Source organism: Hemitrygon akajei, chromosome 17 (genome assembly GCF_048418815.1).
Source record: "Hemitrygon akajei chromosome 17, sHemAka1.3, whole genome shotgun sequence".
NCBI lineage: Eukaryota > Metazoa > Chordata > Chondrichthyes > Myliobatiformes > Dasyatidae > Hemitrygon > Hemitrygon akajei.
Window position 1 is genome coordinate 54,806,986 of NC_133140.1, and position 26,976 is coordinate 54,833,961.

The 26,976-nt window shown below is 40.4% G+C and overlaps 1 protein-coding gene across 3 annotated transcripts in view; it reads right to left on the reverse strand.

Moving 5' to 3' along the window:
- Positions 1-26,976, reverse strand: part of cep89 (centrosomal protein 89) — a 119,609-nt gene that overhangs the window by 56,565 nt on the left and 36,068 nt on the right. For all 3 annotated transcript variants that reach the window (XM_073070149.1, XM_073070148.1, XM_073070146.1), the window contains 6 exons: positions 23,642-23,737; positions 18,585-18,724; positions 8,748-8,798; positions 4,596-4,679; positions 2,966-3,069; positions 1,295-1,410 (listed from right to left, as the gene is read on the reverse strand). In XM_073070149.1, coding sequence (XP_072926250.1) covers positions 1,295-1,410; positions 2,966-3,069; positions 4,596-4,679; positions 8,748-8,798; positions 18,585-18,724; positions 23,642-23,737 — 591 coding nt within the window. The remainder of the gene's footprint in view (positions 1-1,294; positions 1,411-2,965; positions 3,070-4,595; positions 4,680-8,747; positions 8,799-18,584; positions 18,725-23,641; positions 23,738-26,976) is intronic.

The following is a 26,976-nucleotide window of genomic DNA, read 5'->3' on the forward strand; positions in this document are numbered from 1 at the left end:
AATGCTGGTGGAACACAGCAGGCCAGGCAGCATTGATAGGGAGAAGCGCTGTCAACGTTTTGGACCGAGACCCTTCGTCAGGACTAACCTAAAGGAAAGATAGTAAGAGAGTTGAAAGTAGTGGGGGGAGGGGGAAATGCGAAATGATAGGAGAAGACCGGAAGGGGTGGGATGAAGCTAAGAGCTGGAAAGGTGATTGGCGAAAGTGATACAGAGCTGGAGAAGGGAAAGGATCATGGGACGGGAGGCCTCAGGAGAAAGAAAGGAGGGGGGAGAGCACCAGAGGGAGATGGAGAACAAGCAAACAACTAAATATGTCAGGGATGGGGTAAGAAGGGGAGGAGGGGCATTAACAGAAGTTAGAGAAGTCAATGTTCATGCCATCAAGTTGGAGGCTACCCAAACTTCCAATGTTTTCTTTCCTTTAACCATCCTCAATTCATGCCATGTATGAAGTATTGTTGGTGCTGCAGCCCTTTAGATATGGGGATGTTTGCCAATGACTGCATAATGTTCCATTCTATTCGCAACTTCTCAGCAAGTGAAGTGAATACCTGCATGCAGCAAGTCCTAGACAACAAGCAGGCATAGGGTGAGAAGTGGAAAACATTTCTGCCACAAAAGTGTCAAGCAGTGACCAACTCCCACAAGGATTCTGTCCACTTTTGATATTCAGGATACTGCCATAGATAAATACCCCAACCACCATGGCTATCTTCCTTTCTGCAATGTTATGACTCGTACCAGTCAAGTGTTTTCTTGATGTTCACTGACTTCAGTTTCATCAGCATTCCTTAATGGCATGTTCAGTCAAATGCTGCTGTCAAGGGCAGTCACTCTCATTTCATTGTCAGAATCCACTTTGGTCCTTGTTCATTTATCTTTGATTTCTCATTAAGAATACTAATATTACTAGTAAAATTCTAAACCTCTCCATATATTTTTTGAAATGTCTCTTCTAAGTCACAATTGCAGTTTTTCTGTGTTGTATTTTAAAAGAATACTGATTTCAATTAATATTAAGTTTCTTTAAATATTGCTATTGTTTATCTATCACATTTTAATCTAATTTCTGAATGAATTATCTAGAAATCTCACTCATCTTTTTATTTTCAGTTCTCTTCAAGACCCTAGCTTCAGACTTAACAATTTTTTTAAAAAATTCTCTCAATGACAATTATTCTTCACAAAGTAAGAAGCAGTAAATGAAACCAAATCACATGATCTGGAGCGTAGACTTAAGAAGTTTGCAGGCTCATGCTTCAAAATAAGAATTATTTACAAAGTCAGAAACCTTCCTGTACGTGTCTGTTGTGACTGTCTTTTCCTTTTTCTCGCAGTAATTCCAGCTGTTCCATTAAGACTTCGTTTTCTTCCAAAACCAACTTTGCCTGATCCTGCAATTGTTGCCTGGGAGAATAAAAGATAACTGGCATTAAATGAGGTGCTTTCAATACAAAACACACTCATTCAAACTAAATTCTCACTGATATGTTTGGTCACAACCATACACAATATGGTTCAAATAATTCCATGGCATGACATTAAACTAGCATTAATTATGCAAATAAATAAGATTAAAATTCAAGTATATTCTCTCGTTTAACTCCAACTAAGATGGTTTGCAAGAGACTCTTTATATCTCAAAATAACAGTTCGTAGAAATCTCAAAGGTCTCCATAGAAATGTGGTACTTCTGCAAATCACAGGGGCAAAATAGCACCACTGATCTCGTGAAATTATCCTGTGAACTTCCTCTAAGATAGATAGATAGATATTTTATTCATCCCCATGGGGAAATTCAACTTTTTTTCCAATGTCCCATACACTTGTTGTAGCAAAACTAATTACATACAATACTTAACTCAGTAAAAAAAAAATATGATATGCATCTAAATCACCATCTCAAAAAGCATTAATAATAGCTTTAAAAAGTTCTTAAGTCCTGGCGGTAGAATTGTAAAGCCTAATGGCATTGGGGAGTATTGACCTCTTCATCCTGTCTGAGGAGCATTGCATCGATAGTAACCTGTCGCTGAAACTGCTTCTCTGTCTCTGGATGGTGCTATGTAGAGGATGTTCAGAGTTATCCATAATTGACCGTAGCCTACTCAGCGCCCTTCGCTCAGCTACCGATGTTAAACTCTCCAGTACTTTGCCCACGACAGAGCCCGCCTTCCTTACCAGCTTATTAAGACGTGAGGCGTCCCTCTTCTTAATGCTTCCTCCCCAACACGCCACCACAAAGAAGAGGGCGCTCTCCACAACTGACCTATAGAACATCTTCAGCATCTCACTACAGACATTGAATGACGCCAACCTTCTTAGGAAGTACATTAGACTCTGTGCCTTCCTGCACAAGGCATCTGTGTTGGCAGTCCAGTCTAGCTTCTCGTCTAACTGTACTCCCAGATACTTGTAGGTCTTAACCTGCTCCACACATTCTCCATTAATGATCACTGGCTCCATATGAGGCCTAGATCTCCTAAAGTCCACCACCATCTCCTTGGTCTTGGTGATATTGAGACGCAGGTACCACTTTAGAGTCAAAGAACTATACAGAGATACAACATGAAATCAGATCCTTTGGCCCACCAACTGTTTTTACCCTAATCCTACCCTACCCTATTTTTTCTTTCCACATTCTCATCAATTCATCACTAGGTACAACTCTTCATCTCTACATGCTTTTTGCATTTAACTTACAGCAGTGAATTAATTCCAACTTGCATGTCTTCAGGATGTGGAAGAAACCCGCATGGCTACAAGGAGAACACGTAAACCACATAGTATGCATTGGTAATCAGCACTGAACTAGGGATGACAGAGCTCTGAGGCAGCAGATCTACTGTGCTGTCATTTGCTAATCTGTAAAACACTGGTAATTATCTGGCTTTCAAAAAAAGAAACAAGGTTTCACGGACTGCAACTCAATATTTGTGACGTATTATTTTATTTCTCCTACCACTCTGTGTTACTGACAACGCCATTTCTCGTGCATCGTTGATGAAGCTGTTTATTCTCCTTCACCACATCTTCAACTCTGGCTCTGAAATTCTTCATCTCCTTCTGTGAATAATTAAGGATGTATGGTGAGTAAATGACACTAGCAGAACAACTGAAGAGTACATTTTCCTTTAAATAATTATCCACAATAATTACAGAGTCAAAGGAGTAGAAACTCGATTATGTATATTTCTTGTTAAAATTGTATTGCGTTTTAGGGATTTCTTGTTCAAGGTCAGACTAATTTATGTATACAAGTATCATTGCTACAACTTTAAAAGGAATCAATCATTGATTACAGTCAGTACTGGAAGTTACTGTGCAGGTATGTATTTAGGTAGATAGTGATGTTGACTGACCACTTTACAGACATTGATTTTATATCCCAAGTAGAATAGGTGAAAACCCACGAAGGAGGTTCTGTGTGCTCAGGGGCAGATGAATTACTCCAAAAGATGCAATTTGTACTGGATGTTAAAGATTATTTCCTATCTTTGGAGCAACCACCATGAAGAAATGGATGGCTTTCTTTAGAAATGCACTTATAGCGGGAAGTAGGAAATATTTTTTGATGTCCTCTAACAACCTCTCATGTGGAGAATTACTCTGACAAACTTGGTATGCCTTGTAAGTGGTAAAAAGCGTTTTCCAGATTAAGAGTTGAATTTCTCATTTGAACCAGTGCGACCACAACATGCCCTTGCAACTAGAATAATTACTAGCTCAAGGCAATTGTTGATTAATGGTAAACATTAGGATGCTGCAGGAGGGGAAAGGACAATAGTGACGTCATAAGAAATTATTCTCAGTTGTCAGGTATTGTTATGACACAAGGGTAAGGTACCACTTGGGGGATTATGGGTCAAACATGGACAACTGGGATGAGACAGGAGAACGCTATTGTCGACATGGACCAATTGGATCCAAGGGCCTGTTTCCATGCTGTATGACTCCAGAATTAGAAAGTTTTGGCAACATTTTTGTTGATTTATGAAAACAAATGTGAAAAAATTGTTTTAGTATATTAAATACTGCATTTAATATATTCCACAGAAGTAGAAACAACACCAAGAGAAAGTCAGAAGAATTGCAGAGGAGTAAATAAGTAGCTTTGAGAAGTATTCTGATGTGGGAATAGAGGATACTAAAATTAATATTCAAAGTACATTTATTATCAAAGAATGTATAGATTATACAACCTTGAGATTTGTTTGCTTAGAGGCAGTCACAAAGCAATATAGTAGGATTAAATGTCGAACAATTCATTAACAAGATAAAAGGCTCCATCGTCGTTGATAAAAGAAGTTTCTCTCTACACTGATGCTGCTTGGCCTGACGAGTTCTTGAGCATTCTCTGTTTAAGTTTCTGAATATGTCTGATAGGAAAATCAGTATGCAAAGAAGACATTCAGAGTAGGAAAAAACTAAGTATAAATCACCATGATTTGCTGGCAGTTCACTTAGCTGAAGACACATGCAGGGCACTTGCCAAGCATATAGAAGAAATAAGCAGCATAATTACCTAAGAGAAAAGGCAAAATGAAAACTTTAAGGTTTTATTAATTATCTTGTACATATCAGCAGCATACCTCATGTGCTTCCAATATAGCATCCTTTTTCTGTAGTTGGTCTTCATAAGCCAACATTAGGGGTGATAAATACTTCATATCCACCTACAAGACATTGCATTTCATTATAAATTTTATACATCACAAAAGGCTCAGAACATAGAGGCTATGCATTATTTCATATTGCACACACATTGCAATTTAGTAAATCTTTAGTAGCCTGTCTTGGGCCAATCATAGAGATAGATAGATAGATAGATAGATAGATACTTTATTCATCCCCATGGGGAAATTCAACTTTTTTCCAATGTCCCATACACTTGTTGTAGCAAAACTAATTACATACAATACTTAACTCAGTAAAAAAAATGATATGCATCTAAATCACTATCTCAAAAAGCATTAATAATAGCTTTTAAAAAGTTCTTAAGTCCTGGCGGTAGAATTGTAAAGCCTAATGGCATTGGGGAGTATTGACCTCTTCATCCTGTCTGAGGAGCATTGCATCGATAGTAACCTGTCGCTGAAACTGCTTGTCTGTCTCTGGATGGTGCTATGTAGAGGATGTTCAGAGTTTTCCATAATTGACCATAGCCTACTCAGCGCCCTTCGCTCAGCTACCGATGTTAAACTCTCCAGTACTTTGCCCACGACAGAGCCCGCCTTCCTTACCAGCTTATTAAGACGTGTGGCATCCCTCTTCTTAATGCTTCCTCCCCAACACGCCACCACAAAGAAGAGGGCGCTCTCCACAACTGACCTATAGAACATCTTCAGCATCTCACTACAGACATTGAATGACGCCAACCTTCTAAGGAAGTACAGTCGACTCTGTGCCTTCCTGCACAAGGCATCTGTGTTGGCAGTCCAGTCTAGCTTCTCGTCTAACTGTACTCCCAGATACTTGTAGGTCTTAACCTGCTCCACACATTCTCCATTAATGATCACTGGCTCCATATGAGGCCTAGATCTCCTAAAGTCCACCACCATCTCCTTGGTCTTGGTGATATTGAGACGCAGGTAGTTTGAGTTGCACCATATCACAAAGTCCTGTATCAATTTCCTATACTCCTCCTCCAGTCCATTCCTGACACACCCCACTATGGCCGTGTCATCAGCGAACTTCTGCACATGGCAGGACTCCGAGTTATATTGGAAGTCTGATGTGTACAGGGTGAACAGGACCGGAGAGAGTACGGTTCCCTGCGGCGCTCCTGTGCTGCTGACCACCGTGTCAGACCTACAGTCTCCCAACCGCACATACTGAGGTCTATCTGTCAAGTAGTCCACTATCCAATCCACCATGTGAGAGTCTACTCCCATCCGAGAGGTATATATAGGACCCTGAAGTAATATATAGGACCCTGGTCAGACCCCACTTGAAGAACTGTGCTCAATTCTGGTCGCCTCACTACAGGAAGGACATGGAAGCCATAAAAAAGGTGCAGAGGAGATTTACAAGGATGTTGCCTGGGTTGGGGAGCATGCCTTATGAGAATAGGTTCAGTAAACTTGGCCTTTTCTCCTTGGAGTGATGGAGGATGAGAGGTGACCTGATAGGTGTATAAGATGATGAGTGGCATTGATCGTGTGGATAGTCAGAGGCTTTTCCCCAGGGCTGAAATGGCTAGCACGAGAGGGCAGCTTTAAGGTGCTTGGAAGTAGGTACACAGGAGATGTCAGGGGTAAGTTTTTTACACAAGAGAGCAGTGAGTGTGTGGAATGGGCTGCCGGTGGCGGTGGTGGAGGCGGATACAATAGGGTCTCTTAAGAGACTCCTGGATAGCTACATGGAGCTTAGAAAAATAGAGGGCAATGGGTAAAACCTAAGTAGTCCTAAGGTAGGAACATGTTCGGCACAACTTTGTGGGCCGAAGGGCCTGTATTGTGCTGTAGGTTTTCTATGTTTCTAACATACAAAAGCCTGGAAGCACGTATCATCAGGCTCAAAGGCAGCTTCTACCCCACTTTCATAAGACAACTGAATGGTTCCAATAAGAAGGACTCTTAACCTCACAATATGGCTTTTTATAACCTTGCACCTTATTGTCTAACTGTACTGCATTTTCTCTGGAGCTTTTCTATTTAGCAACCCGTTGTGGTTTTATCTTGTACTACTTCAATGCACTGTGTAATGAATTGATTTGTTTGAACAGTATGAAAGACAAGCTTTTCACTGTACATGTGACAATACGAAACCAACTTCAATTATTACAAATGGCTTTGAGGGTGGTATGAAGGAGGAGTGCTGCAGTGAAGTATAAAATGTTTTCATGATTTGATAATACAGTGGTCTCTCCCAGGCTACCATTCTGTACCTTTGTATTTCATGTATTTGCAAAAAAAAAACATTACAACATCAGAAACTGAAATAGAAGTCTGTTCAGCTTTTTATGCCTGATCCACTCTATAAGATGATTTAATTATGACAGTTCACTGAGGTAGTCCAAGTGAAAACAAGAACAGAATACAGAATAAAGTGCTACTATAACAGAGTAAGTGCAGTGCTGGCAGACAACAATGTGTAAGTGGCATGCAAGTTTTGTGACTATGGAACAACTTAGGCTAGATTTAATTCCTGCATATAGTCAGTTTATAGCATTCTTACATTGTTCTTTTTCTTCAGAAATGAAGGAGCAAATATTGACTAACAGAGATAAATGAACAAGATGGAGGAAGGCTTGAATTTACCAATACACCCAAAAAATACACTAAATGCCAAATATGTTGAAAAGGTATATTTAACTCCCAACTCCCCAAATGGACACCATCAGAGGGAAGGAAAGGCACCATCTAGTTCAGGAGGAGGTGAGAGCAGCAGTGGAGGAGAGGAGAACCTGAAAGGTGGTGGGAATGAAGCAACAGGGAGCTTGGACAAGATGGGAGAATGCGGTGGAGAGGAAAGTGACCTGGGCTGAGCTTTGGAAAGCCGAGCCACACCACATCCAATTTCTCATCCAGGCAGTGTACGATGTGCTACAGTGTACAAGCCCATCAAACCTGCACGCATGGGGCAAAGCAGAGTCATCAGCATGCCCACTGTGCTCCAAGCGAGGAACCCTGGAGCACATCCTCAGCAGCTGCACAAGGGCACTTGGTGAGGGATGGTACTGATGGAGGCATGATCAGGTCCTGAAGACCATCGCCGAAGCCATCAGTGCAGGAGTTGAGTGGGCGAAGTGGTCCTGACCCTCCAAGCAGACCATTGCCTTTGTCAGAGCTCGGGAGCGGCCAATACCCGCCAAAAGAACATCGGCAGGTATCCTGACCTCTGCAAGGGACTGGCAGCTGTTGGTGGACCTCGAAAGGCAGTTGAGATTCCCTGACCATATCGCAGCCACCACCCTGCGACCAGACATTATCCTTGTGTCTGAGTCTACGAAGCAGGTGGTGACGCTGGAGCTGACAGTCCCATGGGAAGATCACTTGGAAGAGGCCTTTGAAAGGAAGCTATCTAGGTACGCAGGTCTGGTCAGCAACTGCCAGCAGTTGGGATGGGGAGCAAGGTATCTCCCAGTGGAAGTTGGTTGTAGGGGATTCGCAGCCTGTTCCTTAGCCACAGCCTACAGCAATTTGGGCATCGAGGGAGAGAGGAAGAGGAGAGCCATCCGCAGTACCACCGATGCGGCAGAGAGGGCCTCAAGATGGCTGTGGCTCAAGAGAGGGGTGCCATGGAGTCATGTGTAGCTAGCCATCTGGACACAAGCTGGGGTCTGATCAGTCCCGGCTGGGTCACCTGGAGAAGGGTGTATGATGTTGAAAAACCCGAAACACCCAATGATTCCAGGAACATCACTGGTGATGCGTCCATAAGCATCAGTAGATGTATGCGCACAGATATACACTTACACTTGTTTCATGCTAATATTACACTACTTTTGCTGCTGATGCTCTATAATTTTGTGCCGAAAAAATTGCAGGGTTCTGTAAGCTACAAAACCTTGAATGATATAAAGTTACTCAGAGTTACTCAATGAAGGGAAAAGGATATCCGACCCAAATTTTAAAAGTTGCCACATAGACTTAAGCAGGTTCATAGTGATGCATCAACATTACATGGCATATTCCCTCCTTGTAGCTCAGGGAAAATGCAACTATAATTTAGATTTATGAATTGTCTATCATATATAAAATAAATAAACTTATAAAATAATGAAATGTTAGTTTACTTACAAGCCAAGATGGAGGTGTCCCTGATGGTGGAAGGCCAGTATGATGTGACCCCTGAAATAAATACAAGTTTACCTCATTATATTCACTTACGTAGGGCCACATTTCAAACATGTTGAACAGTCCAGAGTACTTCACAGGATGTTTTTATTTATAAAAGTGTTGTGGAAGCAGGGGACCAAGAAGCACAAGTACGTAGTCCCCGGAAGTCTGCACCAGAGGTGGACAGGGTAGTGAAGGCTGCATTTCGCATGCTGACCTTCATCATGCTGGGTGTTGAGTACAGGCATTGGGATAATATGTTTTAGTTGTGTTAAGTGTTTATGAGACTATACTGTGTACTGTTCTGGTCATCCTGTAACAGGAAAGACATCTTACTTCAGCAAAGAGTGCCAAGGTTTATATGACTGCTGCCAGGACCTGAGGGCCTGAGTTATAGAGAGAAATTGGGCAGGCTAGGACTTTATTCTTTGGAGCATAGAATATTGAGAGGTGACCTTAGAGGTGTATAAAATCATTAGGAACATAAAGAGGATGCACACACAGTTGTGTTCCCAGGGAAAGGGAACTAAAAACTAGAAGGCATAGGTTTAAGGTGAAAGGTAAAAGATTTAAATGGGACCTGAAGGGCAACTTCCTGCAGAGGGTGGTGCGTGTATGGCATGAACTGCCAGAGAAAGCTTTGAGACAAAGACTATTCTAAAGACTTCTGGATGAGTGCAAGGGTTTAGGGGGATATGGGCCAAAGTGGGCAAACTGGTCTAGCTTTGTGGGCACCATGGTCAAGTTGGGCCAAACAGCCTGTTTCCATGTGATATTATTCTATGACTATGAGTTGAACTGCAATACTGGTTACTAGCAGCGTGACAATATGGATTCTGGAAATAGTTAATTAAGTTTCCGATGATTTAATTAGGCAGGAGTAATTAAATGATTTAAGGAAATTAGTTTTAATAAAGCAATGTAAATCAGGTTATTATTGGGCAATAATTTCAGTGTAGCTGTGAAGGCAGACAAATAGTGTAATTGATGTCATATTAATTGTAGTTAATATGAAGGAAGCGATTATTAAATTTATGAAGTCTGAACAATAATAATAACATTGAAATTAGGAATGAGGAAAAAAATGGCAGACATCAGATCCGTGAAAGTAATTCCAATCCTTGAGGCCCCAGCCTAATGTGAGGACAAAGATAAGACAAATGATTGCAAAATTAATTTAAACTGTGATATGAAATGGATAATTTCAATTAGCAGGGTAACTAGTTTACTATCTTCCTAACAGAATTTGACTATTCAGTAAAGTTTTTAAGAAATTTGTTTCATTAAAGTATAATCCATGAACAGGTACAGTAAAGAATATTTAAGAAATTTGCCTATGTCATCAGTTTGGATTTACCAAAGTATTTCCTGCATTTAAACAGAATTGTGCTAAAGAAAAGGTTAATAAGTTCAAGTCTCTAAACAGACATTAAGGAAAAAGACTCTGGAGGTATGGAGAACAGACTTCAGGTTTACAATATTTTCCTCTAAAATAATAGTTGTTAGACATCAATAATTTTTTTCCTAATGCACTCAATTTACAATAATTTTTCATTTATTTTTCAAGCAGGGGCTGCAGCCAGCAGTTGGAAGCTCCCAATCCCCACCCCATTCTATCACTATTCTTTTCCAGTTTTTAAAAAAAAATGTTTTAAAATATTTTTTTTCCCTACAAGCAAACAACAACAAAAATACAGCACATCCACAAAAACCGCGACCATAACAAAATCAAATTAAATATTGAGCAGCAAAAGGGAGAATAATAGAAAGGCAAAAGTAAACATACACAGCAGAGGTGCACCACCAAAAAAAACCTCAGTCCTCACCCCGTAAGAAAGTCGAATACAGGGCCCCATATCCTTTCAAAGATGTCCCCTCTGTCCTCATTACGTAGTCTCGGTCTCTCCGAATGTAAAGTATTTGCCAGTTCTCTCAGCCACAGATCGTACATAGGCACAGAGTCCATTTTCCACATTTGCAAGATTAACTTCTTAGCAATCACCATTCCAAACAATACAGCCAGTTTTTCATACTTATTGGCTGAAGATAGGGAGCTTGTTGCTCCAAGGACGGACATTGGAAAAAAGTTGAATTTCCCCATGGGGATGAATAAAGTATCTATCTATCTATCTGTCTATCTATCTATAGCGGGTCTGGTTCCCACCGCTTCCCATAAGCCTCAGAGAACCAGTAAAAAATACTTTTCCAGTATGCACAAAGCTTACAACATGACCAGAATGAATGTGACTAGTTTCTGTTCTCAGATTTACATCTATTACAAACTGGTAAAACATCAAGATAGAAGCTGTGCAACTTTTCTTTGGAATAATGGAATCTATGTATTGTTTTAAACTGTATAAGTCTGTGTCTGATGTTGACTGAACAATCATGTATACTCTTTAAACACTCATCCCAGAGCTCCCCTGTCAGTTCTACACCCATGCCTGTTTGAGACCTACAGTATTCACCCGAGCTCCATTATGTAGGATCTGATAAAAATAGGATACGGCACTACGAGTAACCAGATCAAATTTATTTATTGCCTCCAGGGACTCATATTTGTCTAAAATTTCAAAATTAGGTATACATTTCCTAACATAATCTCAAATTTGTAAATATCTTAAAAAACTAGATGCAGGGATATTGTAAACTGTTTGTAACTGCGCAAATGAGGCAAAGCTTCCATTAATATATACTACACAACAGATGCCACTCTGTTTCCAGGATGAAAAAAACAGAATCATTCAGGCCAGGCAAAAAGGATGATTGTCACATATCAGAGTGTCAATATAAGTTTTTGGGGCCTTAATGTGTAGTTGAAGCTGCTTCCTGATTCTTATTGTGCTGCCAACCACAAAGCTGTTACTAAAATGTGACTTATTAACTGCAGTGGGGCTATTAAGGAGAGCTGGTAAGGAAGTCTTCTTACAAAGCACTCGCTCTGAGTAACCATGCTGGGCACAAGTCTGAGGTAGAGGGTGGGCCTTTTTTCCACTATGCAAGATTGGATAGGTGGGCAGCCCAGTAATACATTTTAACATCTGGTAGGGCAAAACCTCCTGCTTCCTTGGGCTTTGACAAGTGTTTTTTAGTAATTCTAATGGCTTTATAATTCCAAATAAAGGGTATAATAATTGAATCCAATTGCTTAAAATATGACAGAGGAATAAAACATGGATTTGACTGGAAAAGATGAAGAAATCGTGGCAGTACAATCATCTTGATTGCGTTAACCCTTCCCACCAAAGAAATTGGACAGGTTTTCCAAAAGTCAATATTGCATTTAACCTGCTCAACTTTGTTTCACCAATTCACTTGCAAAAGGTCATCTGGGTTTTTTGTAATAGATACACCAAGATAGGAAAAATTATCATAAACTGTTTTAAAGGGAATAGACTGTAAATACTCTGTATTAACCACTGCAGTGACTGGCATTAGTTCACTCTTATCCCAATTAATAGAGAAACCTGAGAAACTACTAAAAATATTAATTAGAGTCAGAAGGGCGGGTATTGATGTTTGTGGGGTGGAGATATATAAAAGGACATTGTCAGCATATAATGAAAGGTGATGTTTATATCCATGCATATCAATGGGAGATATCAAAGGGTCTAGACATCAATAATTATCAAAAATAGAAATAATAAATAATAACAATTGAAAATAAGTACCTAAACAAGGGGCACCATGTTAATATAATAGATGTTAAATATATCCTTTAGAGCACATAGAACGTAAAACAGTACCAGTCCCTGGGTCCACGATGTTGTGCCACCCTGTACAAGCTGACTCCTTGGTCATTCTAACTCTTCCCTCCTATACAGCCCATAACCCTCCATGTCTCTTACATCAAAGTGCCTATCTAAGACTCTCTTAAACATCCCCATTGTAGCCATTTCTACCACTATCCTGGAGAGTGTGTTCTAGGCACCTGCTGCTCTGTATGAAAGAAACACAGCCTCTGACTCTTCCCTTCCCTCCAATCACTTTAAATACATATTCTGTCAGCAAAAGACACTGGCTGCCCACTTTGGCCTCTTGTGATCTTACACAATTCTATCAGGTCTCCTCTCATCTTTTGTTACCACAAAGAAAAATACCCTAGCTCACACAAACTTTCCTCATAAGGCATGTTCTCTAACCCAGACAGCATACTGGTAGATCTCTGCACCTTCTCTAAACAAATAGAAAAATTTGTGTAGACAAATCCACTACCTCCTGGATTACTGACGATCTGACAGATATACCCATATGTATGGCTGGGTAGTTCTCTGGCTGAGATGGCAGAGAGTGGCACTGGAGCGCCAAAACAGACTGTCCTGTCTCTGTTTCTGTTCACACTGTACACCTCCAACTTTCAGTACAAATCTGAGTCTTGTCACTTGCAGAAGTTCTCTGACGACTCTGCGGTGGTTGGTATATCAAAGATGGGCAAGAGTTGGAGTACAGAGGAATGGTGGACAAGTTTGTGGAGTGATGCGGGAGGAATCACCTGCTCCTGAACGTGGCCAAAACCAGGAAGATGGTGTTGGATTTTAGGAGGAAGAGGACTGTGATGAGTCCAGCATACATTCTGGGAGAAGAAGTTGCGGTGGTGGAGGAGTACAAATACTTGGGTGTTCACCTCGACAACGGACTTGACTAGAAAAACAACATCCAGGCTACTTAAAACAAGGGATGAGCAGATTCTATTTTCTAAGGAATCTGAGATCCTTCTATGTGTGCATCAGGATGTTAGAGTCCTTTTACCAGTCCGTTGTAGCGAGTGCAGTCTTCTTGCTGCTTTATGATGGGGGAGCAGCATTTGTGCTGATGATGCAAAAAGACTAAATAAACTCATCAAAAAGGCTGGATCTGTCCTTGGCTACAGCCCGGACTCTTGAGTTAGTGGTGGAGAGGAGGTCACTAAACAAGCTGTTAACCATTATGGACAATCAGGCACATCCTCTCTATGACCAATTGAATAAGCAGCAGAGCACCCTTTCGAACACACTCATTTAGCTCCGCTGTCACGAAGATCAATACAGAAAATCTTTCCTATCAAATGCAATAAACATATACAACAGGAGTGTTCTGGAGTTATTTGAATATAGCAGATATTAATTCAAACAAGAAAGCAGCACAATGCTTTACAGTAGTAGTGATCTGGGTTCAATTCCTGCCACTGCCCGTAAGCAGTTTGTGCGTCCTCACTGTGGAATGCGTGGGTTTCCTTAAGGTGCTCCGGTTTCCTCCCACAGTCCAAAGACATACCGGTTGGAAGGTTAATTGATCATTGTAAATTGTCCCATGATTAGGCTAGGATTAAATCGGGGTATTGCTGGGCGGTGTGGTTCAAAGAATCTAAAGGGCTTGTACCGCGTTGTATCGCAATAAAATTAATTTTTAAAAATAAACCAGGCTTTAGTTCTTATTGTAAATGTAAATAAACTTAGGAAGCTTGCAATTAATCTTCAGATTTATTATAAATAGCAAGTAGTAAAATTAAGTGTCTGGCTCTCCGACCTCTGAAGCCTTTAGAGTATTTGTGTCAATTACTTAGTGACAAAGGTGCTTGAACATTCTTTGCGTGATCATGCAGAAAGTTTGAAGTTAATAACTCATCTCCTTCTACCTTAGGCCATGAACTTATCAATCACCCTTCGTATGCTGATGGACACAAAGTCTTGAGTATCAATAACTGATCTACCCATGCTCTTGATTGGAGAGGTGATGTACATTACCAGTGCAGAATACAGTGAGGGCAGAGATAAGCAAGCCTCAGGAACTTGAGATGGAGGGAGTGCAGCTTCCTATAGACTTTTGAGTGTGCCCAAACAATCACAGTATTGTCCTGGGGATAGAAACTCTATGTGAGGTAGGTGTTATCATGGACTCAGGAAAGGGAAAAATAATAGACAAATCTGGGACAGTAAACAAATATGATCCACAGAAAAGACAAAATGGCCTTCAGAGAGACAGCAACCCCAAGCAGTGACAAGACACAGGAAAATCAGGGGGCATCACATTAGTAAGTCCCATAAACAAGAACTGTCAGAAGCAGTGCACATGCCTGTAGAGGCAACACCAAGCGAAGCCTCACCAGAAAGGGGAGAGCAAGAAGCAGAAAGGGAATGTGTGCAGATCATGTGGCAAAGACTGCAGCAAAAGTAAATGAGATGAAAGAAACTACTGGAGCCAATTCAGCAAGACTATACGGGGATGTGAAGGACCATTGTAACCAGGTTAAGATGTTGAGGGATCTAGTAAAACAGCAGCAGAATAGTGATGATAAGAGAGAGAGCCTGAGGGAGAGAAGATAGTCCTGCCACAGCTGGGTGACTAAGTTATAGTGGGGAGCTGCCTGAAAGGGCAGGGTACATTACCAGGAGGGCAGGAGCACACAGTGTTCCAGACAAAGGACACCCAGCGAGGCAGCCAGTGCAAACACTGGACTCAGGTTAAACTGTACCATTCATTTTCTTGTCGCTCTCACAGACAGAAGAAGGGACCAAGTCTACTTAGTAATAGGGTCATTCAAGAGAATTTAAGTGAGGAACGCCAACCTGATACTTCACATCTGACCACAGCTGATGGAAGTAGATTCAGAGATGAAAGAGAATGGAAATGCAAATGCAAAGGACGGAGACAGTGTGTTAGCAAACCATGAATAAATTGTTAACGTATAATGGCACTTTGCAATGAAAACTGGTTCTGGAAGGTAAATGATTAATTACTGTACATCGAACAGAACAGAAAGATATTGGGAAAATGGGTGGGAGGGTTCTGAGTTATAGCAGAGATATCAGGTTCCACCCCTCATTCCTTTCAAAGCTTTCAAACGGCAAAGCAGACTTAGGAAAAGAAGAAATTGCACATGGTGTCTGAACGCAAGCACCCCAGTATGAATGAGGACTGAACACAAATGAGCTGAGCCCTTCACTACTGGGTTGGGCCACCTATCAAATGGACAGTCCAAGAGGTGGTGCCATTGGGGTGAGGCCCTTGCAGCTATTCAAATAGAGAATAAACACTCCTGTAGATTGATCAGAGACTGAGAGACATGGCAGATAATTCCGATTAATTTTCTGTCATGTTATGGTATGTGAACTGTTGACTGCAAAATAACTGCTGGTGACCCTACCCACACAGTAACTACTGACTGCCATGTCTAACAGTTTCGGTTATCAGAAATTGAAGAGGCAAAGATGTGATTAAAATGCAATTTACCAATAGGGAAGGAGGCAACAAGCACACAAATGACAAAGCTGAATTTAAAAGACTGATTGAAATCGAGAAGACAGATGTGTCCAAGAAGGGGATGTGATCAAATTTCTGAAACGTTTTATTGCAATCTTCACTTAGTTATGTACATAGCCAATTAGGGATGACAGATAGTATAGATGTAGATACATAAAGACATTATGGGTATCAATTGGGGAAGGGATCCAAAGCAACGAGCATTTTCACTGCTGTACTTAATTAGATCCATGAGATGTTTGCATATGCATGAATCATATACTAAGACAATGGGGTTATGTTAATTGGCTTGCATTAAACCTGGAACATGAACTGAGTCATTTGCACCATTGTGACTTGAGTTCAAACTGGCAGGCTAGCCTGATGTTGACCCTTAAACATGGTCATAGTTATAGGCAGTCAATAGCTCTTGTGTACTCAGAGTATTTCTGTACTCATAGCTCTTTGTGTACTCAGAATATTTCTGTACTCAGAGAGCATTAATTTTGGGTGACTGGCTCTCTGTCTTTGAAGCCTTTAGACTATTTGTGTCAATTACTTTGTGACAAAGATGTTTAAACATTGAGCTGACTCCCACTGTAGATATGTAATTCAAAGGAAACATAGTCAACCTAAAATATTGAAGTGAACAATATCATTGTAACTGATGAAACTATAATGAATCACCTACTGTTACCCTTAATCTTATGGATATAAAAATGTGATGAACATTTGATTTGTGAGCCTCTATCAAGAGTATCTCCAGAACTATGCCTGCTTGTATTGACAAATAAAGGCATCTATAGCTTCAATGTCTCGCTGGTGACTTTAATCACAATCACAACATCACTACTCTAGTCAATTTTACAAATACCCCGTGGACAGCATTCTAACTGATTGGATCAGTACTTGGTATGGAGGCTTACATGAACAGGATCCTGTAAGATGGTTGTAGATGCAGCCAGCTCCATAATGCTAGTAGCCTCCCCACCATCAGAGGTACCTCCAAAGGGCAGAGTCTCAAGAAAGTGGCATCCATCATTAAGGACCGTCACCATCTAGGACTTGCCCTCCTCTTATTACTACTGACAGGAAGAAGAGCAGGGGCCTGAAGATGCCCACTTAGTGGTTCAGGAACAGATTCTTCCCCTCTGCCATCTACTTTTGAACCGGCAATGACACCTAAACACTACCTCAATAGTTTGCTCTTTTGCACTTAATTTATTTATTTTTACATTTCTTATTGCAACCTAGAATAACTTTTACATATTGCACTAAATTGCTGCCACAGAACAAATTTCATGACATTTATCAGTGATAATAAACCTGATTCTGATTCCAATAAGATTGTGATTCTCCAAAAGGTCATAAATCGTATTCCTACCAATACTCTCCAATAAATCTATTCCTCAGCTTTTTTTCTCCAGTCCTGCTAAAGGGTTTCGACCCGAAACATCAACTGGTTTTTTTTTGCCATAGATACTGCCTCGCCTGCTGAGCTCCTCCAGCACTTTGTGTCTGTTGCTCCAATTTCCAGCATCTGCAGCCTTTCTCGTTTGCTCTCCAATAGTCTGCCCATTGCAGACACGAGTCTCACTAGTCCCGAGGATTATTCCTATTACCAATTTGTATACCAATTACTCCACCCTCAGCACTATCACTGTGGTTCCCAAACCACTGCCAAATTAGTTTAAACCTTCCACATAGCTCCAGTAAACCTGTCTGCAAGGATATTGGTCCCCCTCGGGTTCAGGTGTAACCTGTCCTTTTTGTGCAGGTCATACCTTCCCCAGAAAAGAATCCAATGATCCAAGAATCTGAAACCCTGCCCCTGCAACACTTCCTCAGCCACTCATTAGTCTGTACAATCATTCTACTCCTGCCCAAACAGCACATGACTTGCTTCAGTCTGCACAAACATGAAGAGTTTTTCCAAGTCCAGATATATGTTAACTGCAGCCCACCATTTTGGCAAGCTCAATGATGACAAGAAATCAAACATAAAAATCAACAGAAAGGGGTTGAAAAAGGTAAAGTAACATCTTTCATCACCTATCTGACAAAGTTTGGCAGCTCCCCATTGTTAAGTCCGTGCTGTGTATTTCATGTTTTCTAACAATTAGTTTCTATCGATTAATTGATAAGGCCAGGGTCTAAACACTAAGCTATGTTGATTTTGAAAAATATTGCTACTTAGTAATGCCATTCCTTCACTATTACCAAGTCTAAGTCCTGGACCAAAAAGTACTGTGGGAGAGTCAATTTGTCAGGTTACCATTAACTTCTTAAGAATGTCAATGCAAATCAAAAAAGTAGAAGTATATTCAAAATAATATTGTTACTTGCTTCTGTTATGAGAAGATAAACAAACAATGGTACTTGACCACTAAGGTACCAAATATTACTCTGTTTACGGCAAGGTATTAAATCTAGTATTCTGCAATTAACTGCACCAACATCATAATTTTTGGAGAAACTGAATACTAACAGAAGTTTATTTGATAAGCAAATTTTACTTGAGTGTTGAACTTCAATGACATATAAATGAAAAGAAAGAATAAATTTCAAGTTTTGTTTTACCTCTTTATCCACAGATCTGTATTTGCTTTGATAATGGCTTAGCTCTACACTTAAACGATGTATTGTCATTTTCAAAGCATCATTTTCATCCACCAATTCCTGAGCTTGTTGCCTGAGTGAAACCAGTTCTTGGTTTTTATCTGCAAAAAGATATTTCAAGATAAAATTCATTAAATCTTGTTCAAATCCCACAAACCATTGAAAAATCTTTCCCAATAATGAAAATTGGTTTCTATTATATTTAAGGTACTAATCAGCATATGGTGAATGAAATATGGTGTAATATTTCAAAATTACAGGCGGCCCTCCTTATCCGTGGATTCCGCATGCACGAATTCAACCAACTGCGAATCGCGAAAACCCGGAAGTGCTCTTCCAGCACTTGTTGTTCAAGCATGTACAGACTTTTTTTTCTTGTCATTATTCCCTAAACAATGCTGTATAACAACCATTTTACATAGCATTTACATTGTATTAGGTATTATAAGTAATCTAGAGATGATTTAACGTACACGGGAGGATGTGCGTGATTTATCATGCACTGGGATCGAAAAAAATCAGAAGGTCTCTTGCTAAGTAAGTCAGAACAGGTACATCCGGTATTATTTAGCGTCAGTTAGTTAAACATTTGTAGTATATAGTATATATTTTACCTTTATATGCATATAAAACACTTAAGAACGTATGTTTCAGCGCCAGGCTGGGGAACGGAAGTTCTCGGGACTTGGGACAGACTGCTCCTGAGTGCGCACTCCACCGTGTCAGGTTCATGTGGAGGATCAAAAACCCAAAACCCCAAAACCCAATAATTAAACCACTGTGTTGCTTAGTAATAATTGTAGCTTTCATCGGGGCAGAGCCTTTCTCACTTTATCCTTTAAAATTGTTCCAATCGTTGACCGACGTAGCCTAATGCTTTTTCAATAACCGATGGCGTTTCACCTCTTTCCGATCGCTTTATTATTTCCACTTTATTTTCAATCGTTATCGTGATTATTTTCATGAACAGGAACACTGCGGATTCAGATCTCTGCCGCCCGGTCCTAATGTCCACTACACTGAGACAGGTTAAATAAGGTCTGGGGTTCCGCTGAGTCCTAAGTCCCACCGCATTGAGACAGGTTGAATAAGGGACTTGAGCATCCACGAATTTTGATATCTGCGAGGGGTCCCGGAACCAATCCCCCGCAGATAAGGAGGACCGACTGTACACGCTTATCAATAAATATTTCACTCCTGAAGTTAAATTTAACATCAATTAGCAGATATTATACCATAGAAGGATTGAGATTTACAACCTTCACTTGGTTGGCTATTCTTAGTTTCCCATTGCTTTTGATTTCTTTTTTCCATATGCTCCACTTTAAGCTGCACCATCCGCAGCTGTTGCATCAGGTTATGAGCCTGTTGGGCAATAACCTCATTTTCAGAAACCAATACCTGGTTTCTTTCTTTCAGCTATTCAAATGGCTTCTTTTGGACATCCATAAGGCCTCCACTAGTCTCAGCTGTTACATCTACAGTGCAGCATATAACACAGCATTTCACAACAGAACAAAACAATCACATTATAATCTAATAATTAAACAAAGTCATAGAATAATTCAATTAAATCTGGAGTAAAACTGAATTATTTCAGTTTTTAACTTATTATGGTTTTACTGTAAATTTGTGGCCTCTTGGTAAAATACACCAAAACATCTGTGCTCATTTTGTAAAGAGATGTGCTTTAATTCGTATTCTTAACAAAGATCTTCGATTTCTAAATAATTTCCTATAATGTAAATGTCACTTTCAGAGAACTGAAATGACTGTCTTACTAAAGTAAGTTAATGTCAATTTGCTTTAGCAGAAAAAAGTACTACTAAAATTATACTTCAAGTTTATTTTCCATTAAGTCTTATTAGGAAATTCATTAGTTTTTCAGGTCATGTACTTATTAATGTGCAGAAGGGGAAAACATAATAAATGAATTTATTGATGCTTTAACTCGAGTTATTGCACTTTGATCATTCAAATAAAAAGGTCATATATTATTTTAAAATTACTACTTCAACATAAAGAACTTGATTCAATTGAATAGCTTACTTGCCAATGCTACTCCACCAACACTTTCCAAATGAGAGGTGGCAAGAAAGCCACCACTTCTAGCTTCTCCTCCAAGCCAGCCATTATCCTGACATAGAAATATACCTCACTTCCTTAATCACTATTGACCCCAAATCTTACAAAACCTCCTATCCAACAGGAAGTTGGAGAGTACCTACATGAGAAGGGCTGTAATATTTATATAATGCATATCACCATCTCCTATTTAATGGCAATTAGAAAGAGACAATAAATACTAACCTTGCCAGTGTATCTCTGATATTCCATAAATGAACAATGAAATAAATTCAATGAGGCCAGAGGAACAAATGGACCTTAAAATACTATGCAAGTCATAAGATCATAACATAAGCAAGCCAAGCTAAATAATTTACTTCTAAAAGGATAAAACTGAAGAGAAATTCTTTTAAACCTGAACCAATCGAAGATTGAACTGTTCAGATCCTTTTGTATAACCTGGTCACCATATTATAGAAAGTTAAAGAACCACTGGGAAGAGGGTGTAAGAACCCAATTTTTCATGGGCTTTTAAAAAAAATAGCTAATGAAAAGCACCAAAGCATTTTGTATTTGAAAAACATTACAATGAATTATGGAACACACACAAAAATGCTGGTGGAACACAGCAGGTCAGGCAGCATCTATAGGAGAAGCACTGTCGACATTTCAGGCCGAGACCCTTCGTCAGGACTGAAGGGTCAGGACTTTGTCAGTCCTGACGAAGGGTCTCAGCCTAAAACGTCAACAGTGCTTCTCCCATAGATGCTGCCTAGCCTGCTGTGTTCCACCAGCATTTTGTGTGTGTTGCTTGAATTTCCAGCGTCTGCAGATTTCCTCGTGTTTGCTCAATGAATTATGGATCCAGATTAGTAGCTAATAATCTCTTACTATCACACCTTTCCCTCAATGTAAGCAAAGCAATACAGTGGGTCATTGACTACAGGAAGAGGGAAAGTGCATAAGCTCCTACCTTAACTAATAGTGCGGAGGTTGAGAACATTGAGATATTCTATTTCCCAGGAGTGAGCATCACCAATAGCCTGTACTGGTCTAACTAATAAGACACAATGGTCAAGAAAGCTGACTGATACCTCTGCTTCCTAATAAGGCTAAAAAAATGGCATGCCCTGTTGACCTTTACCAACTTTTATCAACACACCTTATCTGGATGCATCATGACTTGGTATGGCAATTGCTCTGCCTTTGACCACAAGAAACTACAGAGTTGTGCATGCAGTTCAAAACATCACAGAAACCAGCCTCCGCTCCAGGGACTCAGTCTATACCTCTTACTATCTTTCCTTTCGGTTAATCCTGACGAAGGGTCTCGGCCCAAAACGTCGACAGCGCTTCCACCTATAGATGCTGCCTGGCCTGCTGTGTTCCACCAGCATTTTGTGTGTGTTGTTGTTTCAGTCTATACCTCTCACTGCCTCAGTCAAGTAGCCAGCATAATCAAAGACCCCACCCACTCAGGACATTCTTTTTCTCCTCTCCAGTCAGCACAAGATACAAAAGCCCGAAAGCACAAGCCATCAGGTTCAAGAACAGATTCTACTCTCCTCCTTATAAGGCTATTCAATGGTTCTCTTGTATGATAAGACTTCACAGTCTCTACCTCACTATGATCTTGCATTATATTGTCTACTGAAACTGCACTATGTAATTGTCACACTTCATTCTGTGTTTGACTGTTGTTTTACCTTATAGTATCTTGATGCACTGTGTAATGAATTGATAAGTATGAACTTTGCACTGTGCCTTAGTACATGTGACAATAAACCAATTCCAATTCAATTGTAAAATCAATTAATTCAAGAGGTCAACAGTTACCAATATCAGTGTGGGAGAATTATGTGCTGGACACAGAGGATGGTGGGATAGTGGGTGAGGACAAGAGGAACCCTATCCTCTGGTAGGGTGACGGGAGGATGGGGCAAGAGCAGACATGCATGAAATGGAAGAGATGTGGTTGAGGTCAGCGTTGATAGTAGAAGAAGGGAAGCCCCTTACTTTGAAAAAGGAGGACATCTCCTTCGTTCTAGAATGAAAAGCCTCATCCTGAGAGCAGAATTCTCCAAAACTTACGCCACCTCCAATGGGATCTCACCACCAGGCACATTTTTCCTTCCCTTCCACTTTCTGCTTTCCACAAGGATCGCTCCCTAGGCGACTCCCTTGTCCATTCATCTCTCCCAACTAACCTCCCTCCTGGCTCTCATCCTTGCAAGTGGAACAAGTGCTACACCTGTCACTACACCCCTCCCTCAATACAATCCAGGGCCCTGAACAGTTATTCCAGGTAAGGCTACACCTCACCTGTGAGTCTGTTCGGGTCATTTACTGTGTTCTGTGCTCCCGGTGTGGCCTCCTGTACATAATGAGACCTAATGTAGATTGGGAGACCATTTCACTGAGCATCTACGCTCCATCTGCCAGAACAAGCAAGACCTCCCAGTGGCCACCCATTTTAATTCCACTTCCAATTCCCATTCCGATATGTCCATCCATGGCCTCCTCCACTGTCGTGAAGAGGCCACACTTAGGTTAGAGGAACAACACCTTATATTCTGTTTGGGTAGCCTCCAACCTAACGGTATGAACATCGATTTCTCAAACTTCTGGCAATGCCCCCCCAACACCCCTCCACCTCCATTTCCCATCCCCCTTTCCCTTTCTCACTTCATCTCACCAATCAACTTCCCAGCTCTTTATTTCATCCTTCCCCCTCCAGGTTTCACCTATTACCTGTTGGTTCTCTCTCCCCTCCCACCCCACCTATTAAATCTACTCCTCAGCTTCCTTTCTCCAGTTCTGCCAAAGGCTTTCGACCCAAAATGTCGACTGTACTTTTTTCCATAGATGCTGCCTGACCGACTGAGTTCCTCCGGCATTTTATGTGTATTGATCTAACAATTCATGTTTTATTATGTCAATTATTGTCCCACCTGATTTGGTGACATCTGAAACTTTCTTTATCTTTGCTTTTTTCTTATTTTGAGATGGTGTTCTGGGATTTTCAACACTGATGCTGCTTTTTGAACCTTAAGAATAGAGTAAAATAATAAATACAATTGCAGTATCTCTGAAATTCATACTCACAATACTACTTTTAACATAATAACTTTGCTTGGAACAAAAACAATTTATGACCACAGCAAGCAGCTAACCCATGAGCTTCTAAGAGTTCTGCTAAAACTGTGACATCTAAGATGAATGACAAGAACACAATCAGGGAGGGGCAAGAACAAATATGTTAGCTTTCAGCATGAGCTGTTTCAACCTTCTGAATAATTAAACCAGTCCTTCTTTGAGCCTCAATTGCCATTGCATCACTGGGTGATGATGCGGCACAGCAATTTCATTATTGTTTTTTCCTGCAGTACTGGACTTTTTACAGTGATACAAACTTGTACACCGGCATCTTCATCTCCAATCATTCACTCACATCTTAAGCCTCTTTCAACAGCTTCTCCAAATAACTTCTATTTTCTATCAAAATTCTCTTCCCTCTTTTATTATAATTAAATTTTATTTTGATTTCTTCTGCATCATCTTTCTCTCTCTCTCTCTCTCCCTTCCCTGCCTCCCTCTCCCTGTCTCTCTTCCAACTCATTTCTATTCTTTTTTTCAAATACAAACCCCATTTCCAGAAAAGTTGGGATATTTTCCAAAATGCAATAAAAACAAAACTCTGTGATATGTTAATTCACGTGAACCCTTATTTAACTGACAAAAGTACAAAGAAAAGATTTTCAGTAGTTTTACTTACCAACTTAATTGTATTTTGTAAATATACACAAATTTAGAATTTGATGGCTGCAACACACTCAACAAAAGTTGGGACAGAGTTAAAATAAGATTGAAAAGTGCACAGAATATTCGAGTAACACTGGTTTGGAAGATTCCACATTCAGCAGGCTAATTGGTAGCAGGTGAGGTATCATGACTGGGTATAAAAGTAGCGTCCATCAAAAGCTCAGTCTTTGCAAGCAAGGATGGGTCGTGGCTCACCCCTTTGTGCCAAAATTCGTGAGAGAATTGTTAGTCAGTTCAAAAGGAATATTTCCCAACGCAAGATTGCAGAGAATTTAGGTCTTTCAACATCTATATACGTCAACTGATTGTGAAAAGATTCAGAGAATTCAGAGACATCTCAGTGCGTAAAGGGCAAGGTCGGAAACCACTGATGAATGCACGTGATCTTCGAGCCCTCAGGCGGCACTGCCTAAGACAGGGGTGGGCAAACTTTTTGACTTGTGGGCCACAAAGGGTTCTAAAATTTGACAGGGGGGCCGGACCAGGAGCAGATGGATGGAGTGTTTTGGTAATACACCTCATAAGAGAAAATAAAATATCATGGGATATGTAGAAAACATGTGCTTTAATTTCAATTGAAAATGAACAAATGCATTACAACAAAATATCTGTCTTTGAAGTCCCATGGTATTTAGCTATTTATTGAAATGACTTTTAAAACACTGAAAATTAAATGAATAAAATACAGCTTTTTTTAATAGTAACAGTTATTATTTTAAAGCACTGAAAATTCTGTTATCCTTCAAGATATTATCATCATCACTCTCCTCCTGACTGTCTTTATTTCAAAAACGGTAGGAGATGCAGGTCTACTTGTCCTGCTCCTTCTTATTCACTTGTCCCCTGTGCCAAAACTCAACAACGACCAGCACAAGGACAGAACAGTGACAGCGCGCCAGTATGCGGAGTGCGTTATTTGATCTGGAGCGCATTTTTTATTTTGAGAACGTATGTGCACCTGCGCACTACTCATGTCCATCACTTAACAGAAATGACATGCAACATGTAAGGCTTATTGAAAAAAATATTTTCAAATGCATTTTTTACATAACACAACGAAGAAACTTATTTTTAATTTCAGTGGGAACAGTGTTGTTGGTCTCCCTTTTTAGCCAGCGCATCAAAGTCTGGATTTAGTTTTGTTGTGGCGATTCTCAGGATGGATCTGAGGTGTTGGTCAGTTAACTTGGATCTGTGGCTGGCTTTGTTGATGTTCATGACGCTGAACGCCTGTTCACACAAATAGGTCGAGCCGAGCAACGGCAGCATCTTCTGTGCCGTCCTCCGGAGGTTTGGAAACACCTCTTTACCAAGTGAAGCATAAAAGTCATTCAGTTTAAGAGAGTTGAACTTCTCTTTTAAGACGGGGTCAGACTGAAGGTCGATCAGTTCCAGCTGTAGCTCCTCTGGTGCTGCTTCAGGATCTTGTGACAGGGGACAGGCCACCAACTGAAGTGACTTGTCAATTTTTTCAAAATCAGAAAAGCGATGGCAGAATTCTCTGTGCAGCGCATCCAGTGACTCGCTGTATTTTTTCACATTTGCGCCGGCCTCTTCCAGCGTGGCTAGTGTGGGAAAATGAGTGAATAACTTATTCAAAATTTGCCTGGAGAAAAAAGCCACCTTGGATTTAAAGGCTTTCACGTTTGTGTACATGTCATGCACAAACTGATCCTTCCCCTGTAGCTTCACGTTCAGTTCATTCATGTGTGAAAATATATCCACAGCAAACGCAAAGTCACAAAGCCAGCTCTTGTTGCTCAGCTCAGGAAATTCGCCGGCCTTCCTCAGTAACTCCAAAAATGCACCAATCTCCTCTTTGAGCTCCCATACTCGTTGAAACACTTTGCCCAAACTTAACCAGCGGACACGGGAGTGATAAAGTAGGTCCTGGTGATCCGCATCAGTTTCCTCCAGGAACGTGATGAACTGACAGTGCTGAAGTCCCCTTGCACGTATAAAGTTGACAAGTTTTACGACAGGATTCACAACATGATTCAGCTGTAATACCGATTTACATAGAGATTCCTGGTGGATGATGCAGTGAAGGAAAATAACATCCTGGTCAGGATTTTCATCTTTCACTTTATTCTGTATTCTCCTCAGCAGGCCGACATTTTTCCCTGTCAAATTAGGAGATCCATCTGTGGTGACGTTGATAAGTTTACTCCAAGGGAGCTTCATATTTTCGATGACAGCAGACACCCGGTCATACAAGTCCTCCCCGTGTTTTTCCTTTCAGAGACTCCATTGTCAAAAACTCCTCCGTTATTTCAAAAGTATTGTTAATTCCTCGGATAAAAATGAGGAGCTGAGCAGTGTCTTTTACATCGTTGCTTTCATCCAGTGCAAATGAATATAACGTGAACGACTCTGCCTTTTTATTTAAGTCGCTGGTTATATCTTCATCTATCAGTTCCACACGGCGAGTCACTGTCCTGCGTGATAAACTGATTTTTTCAAA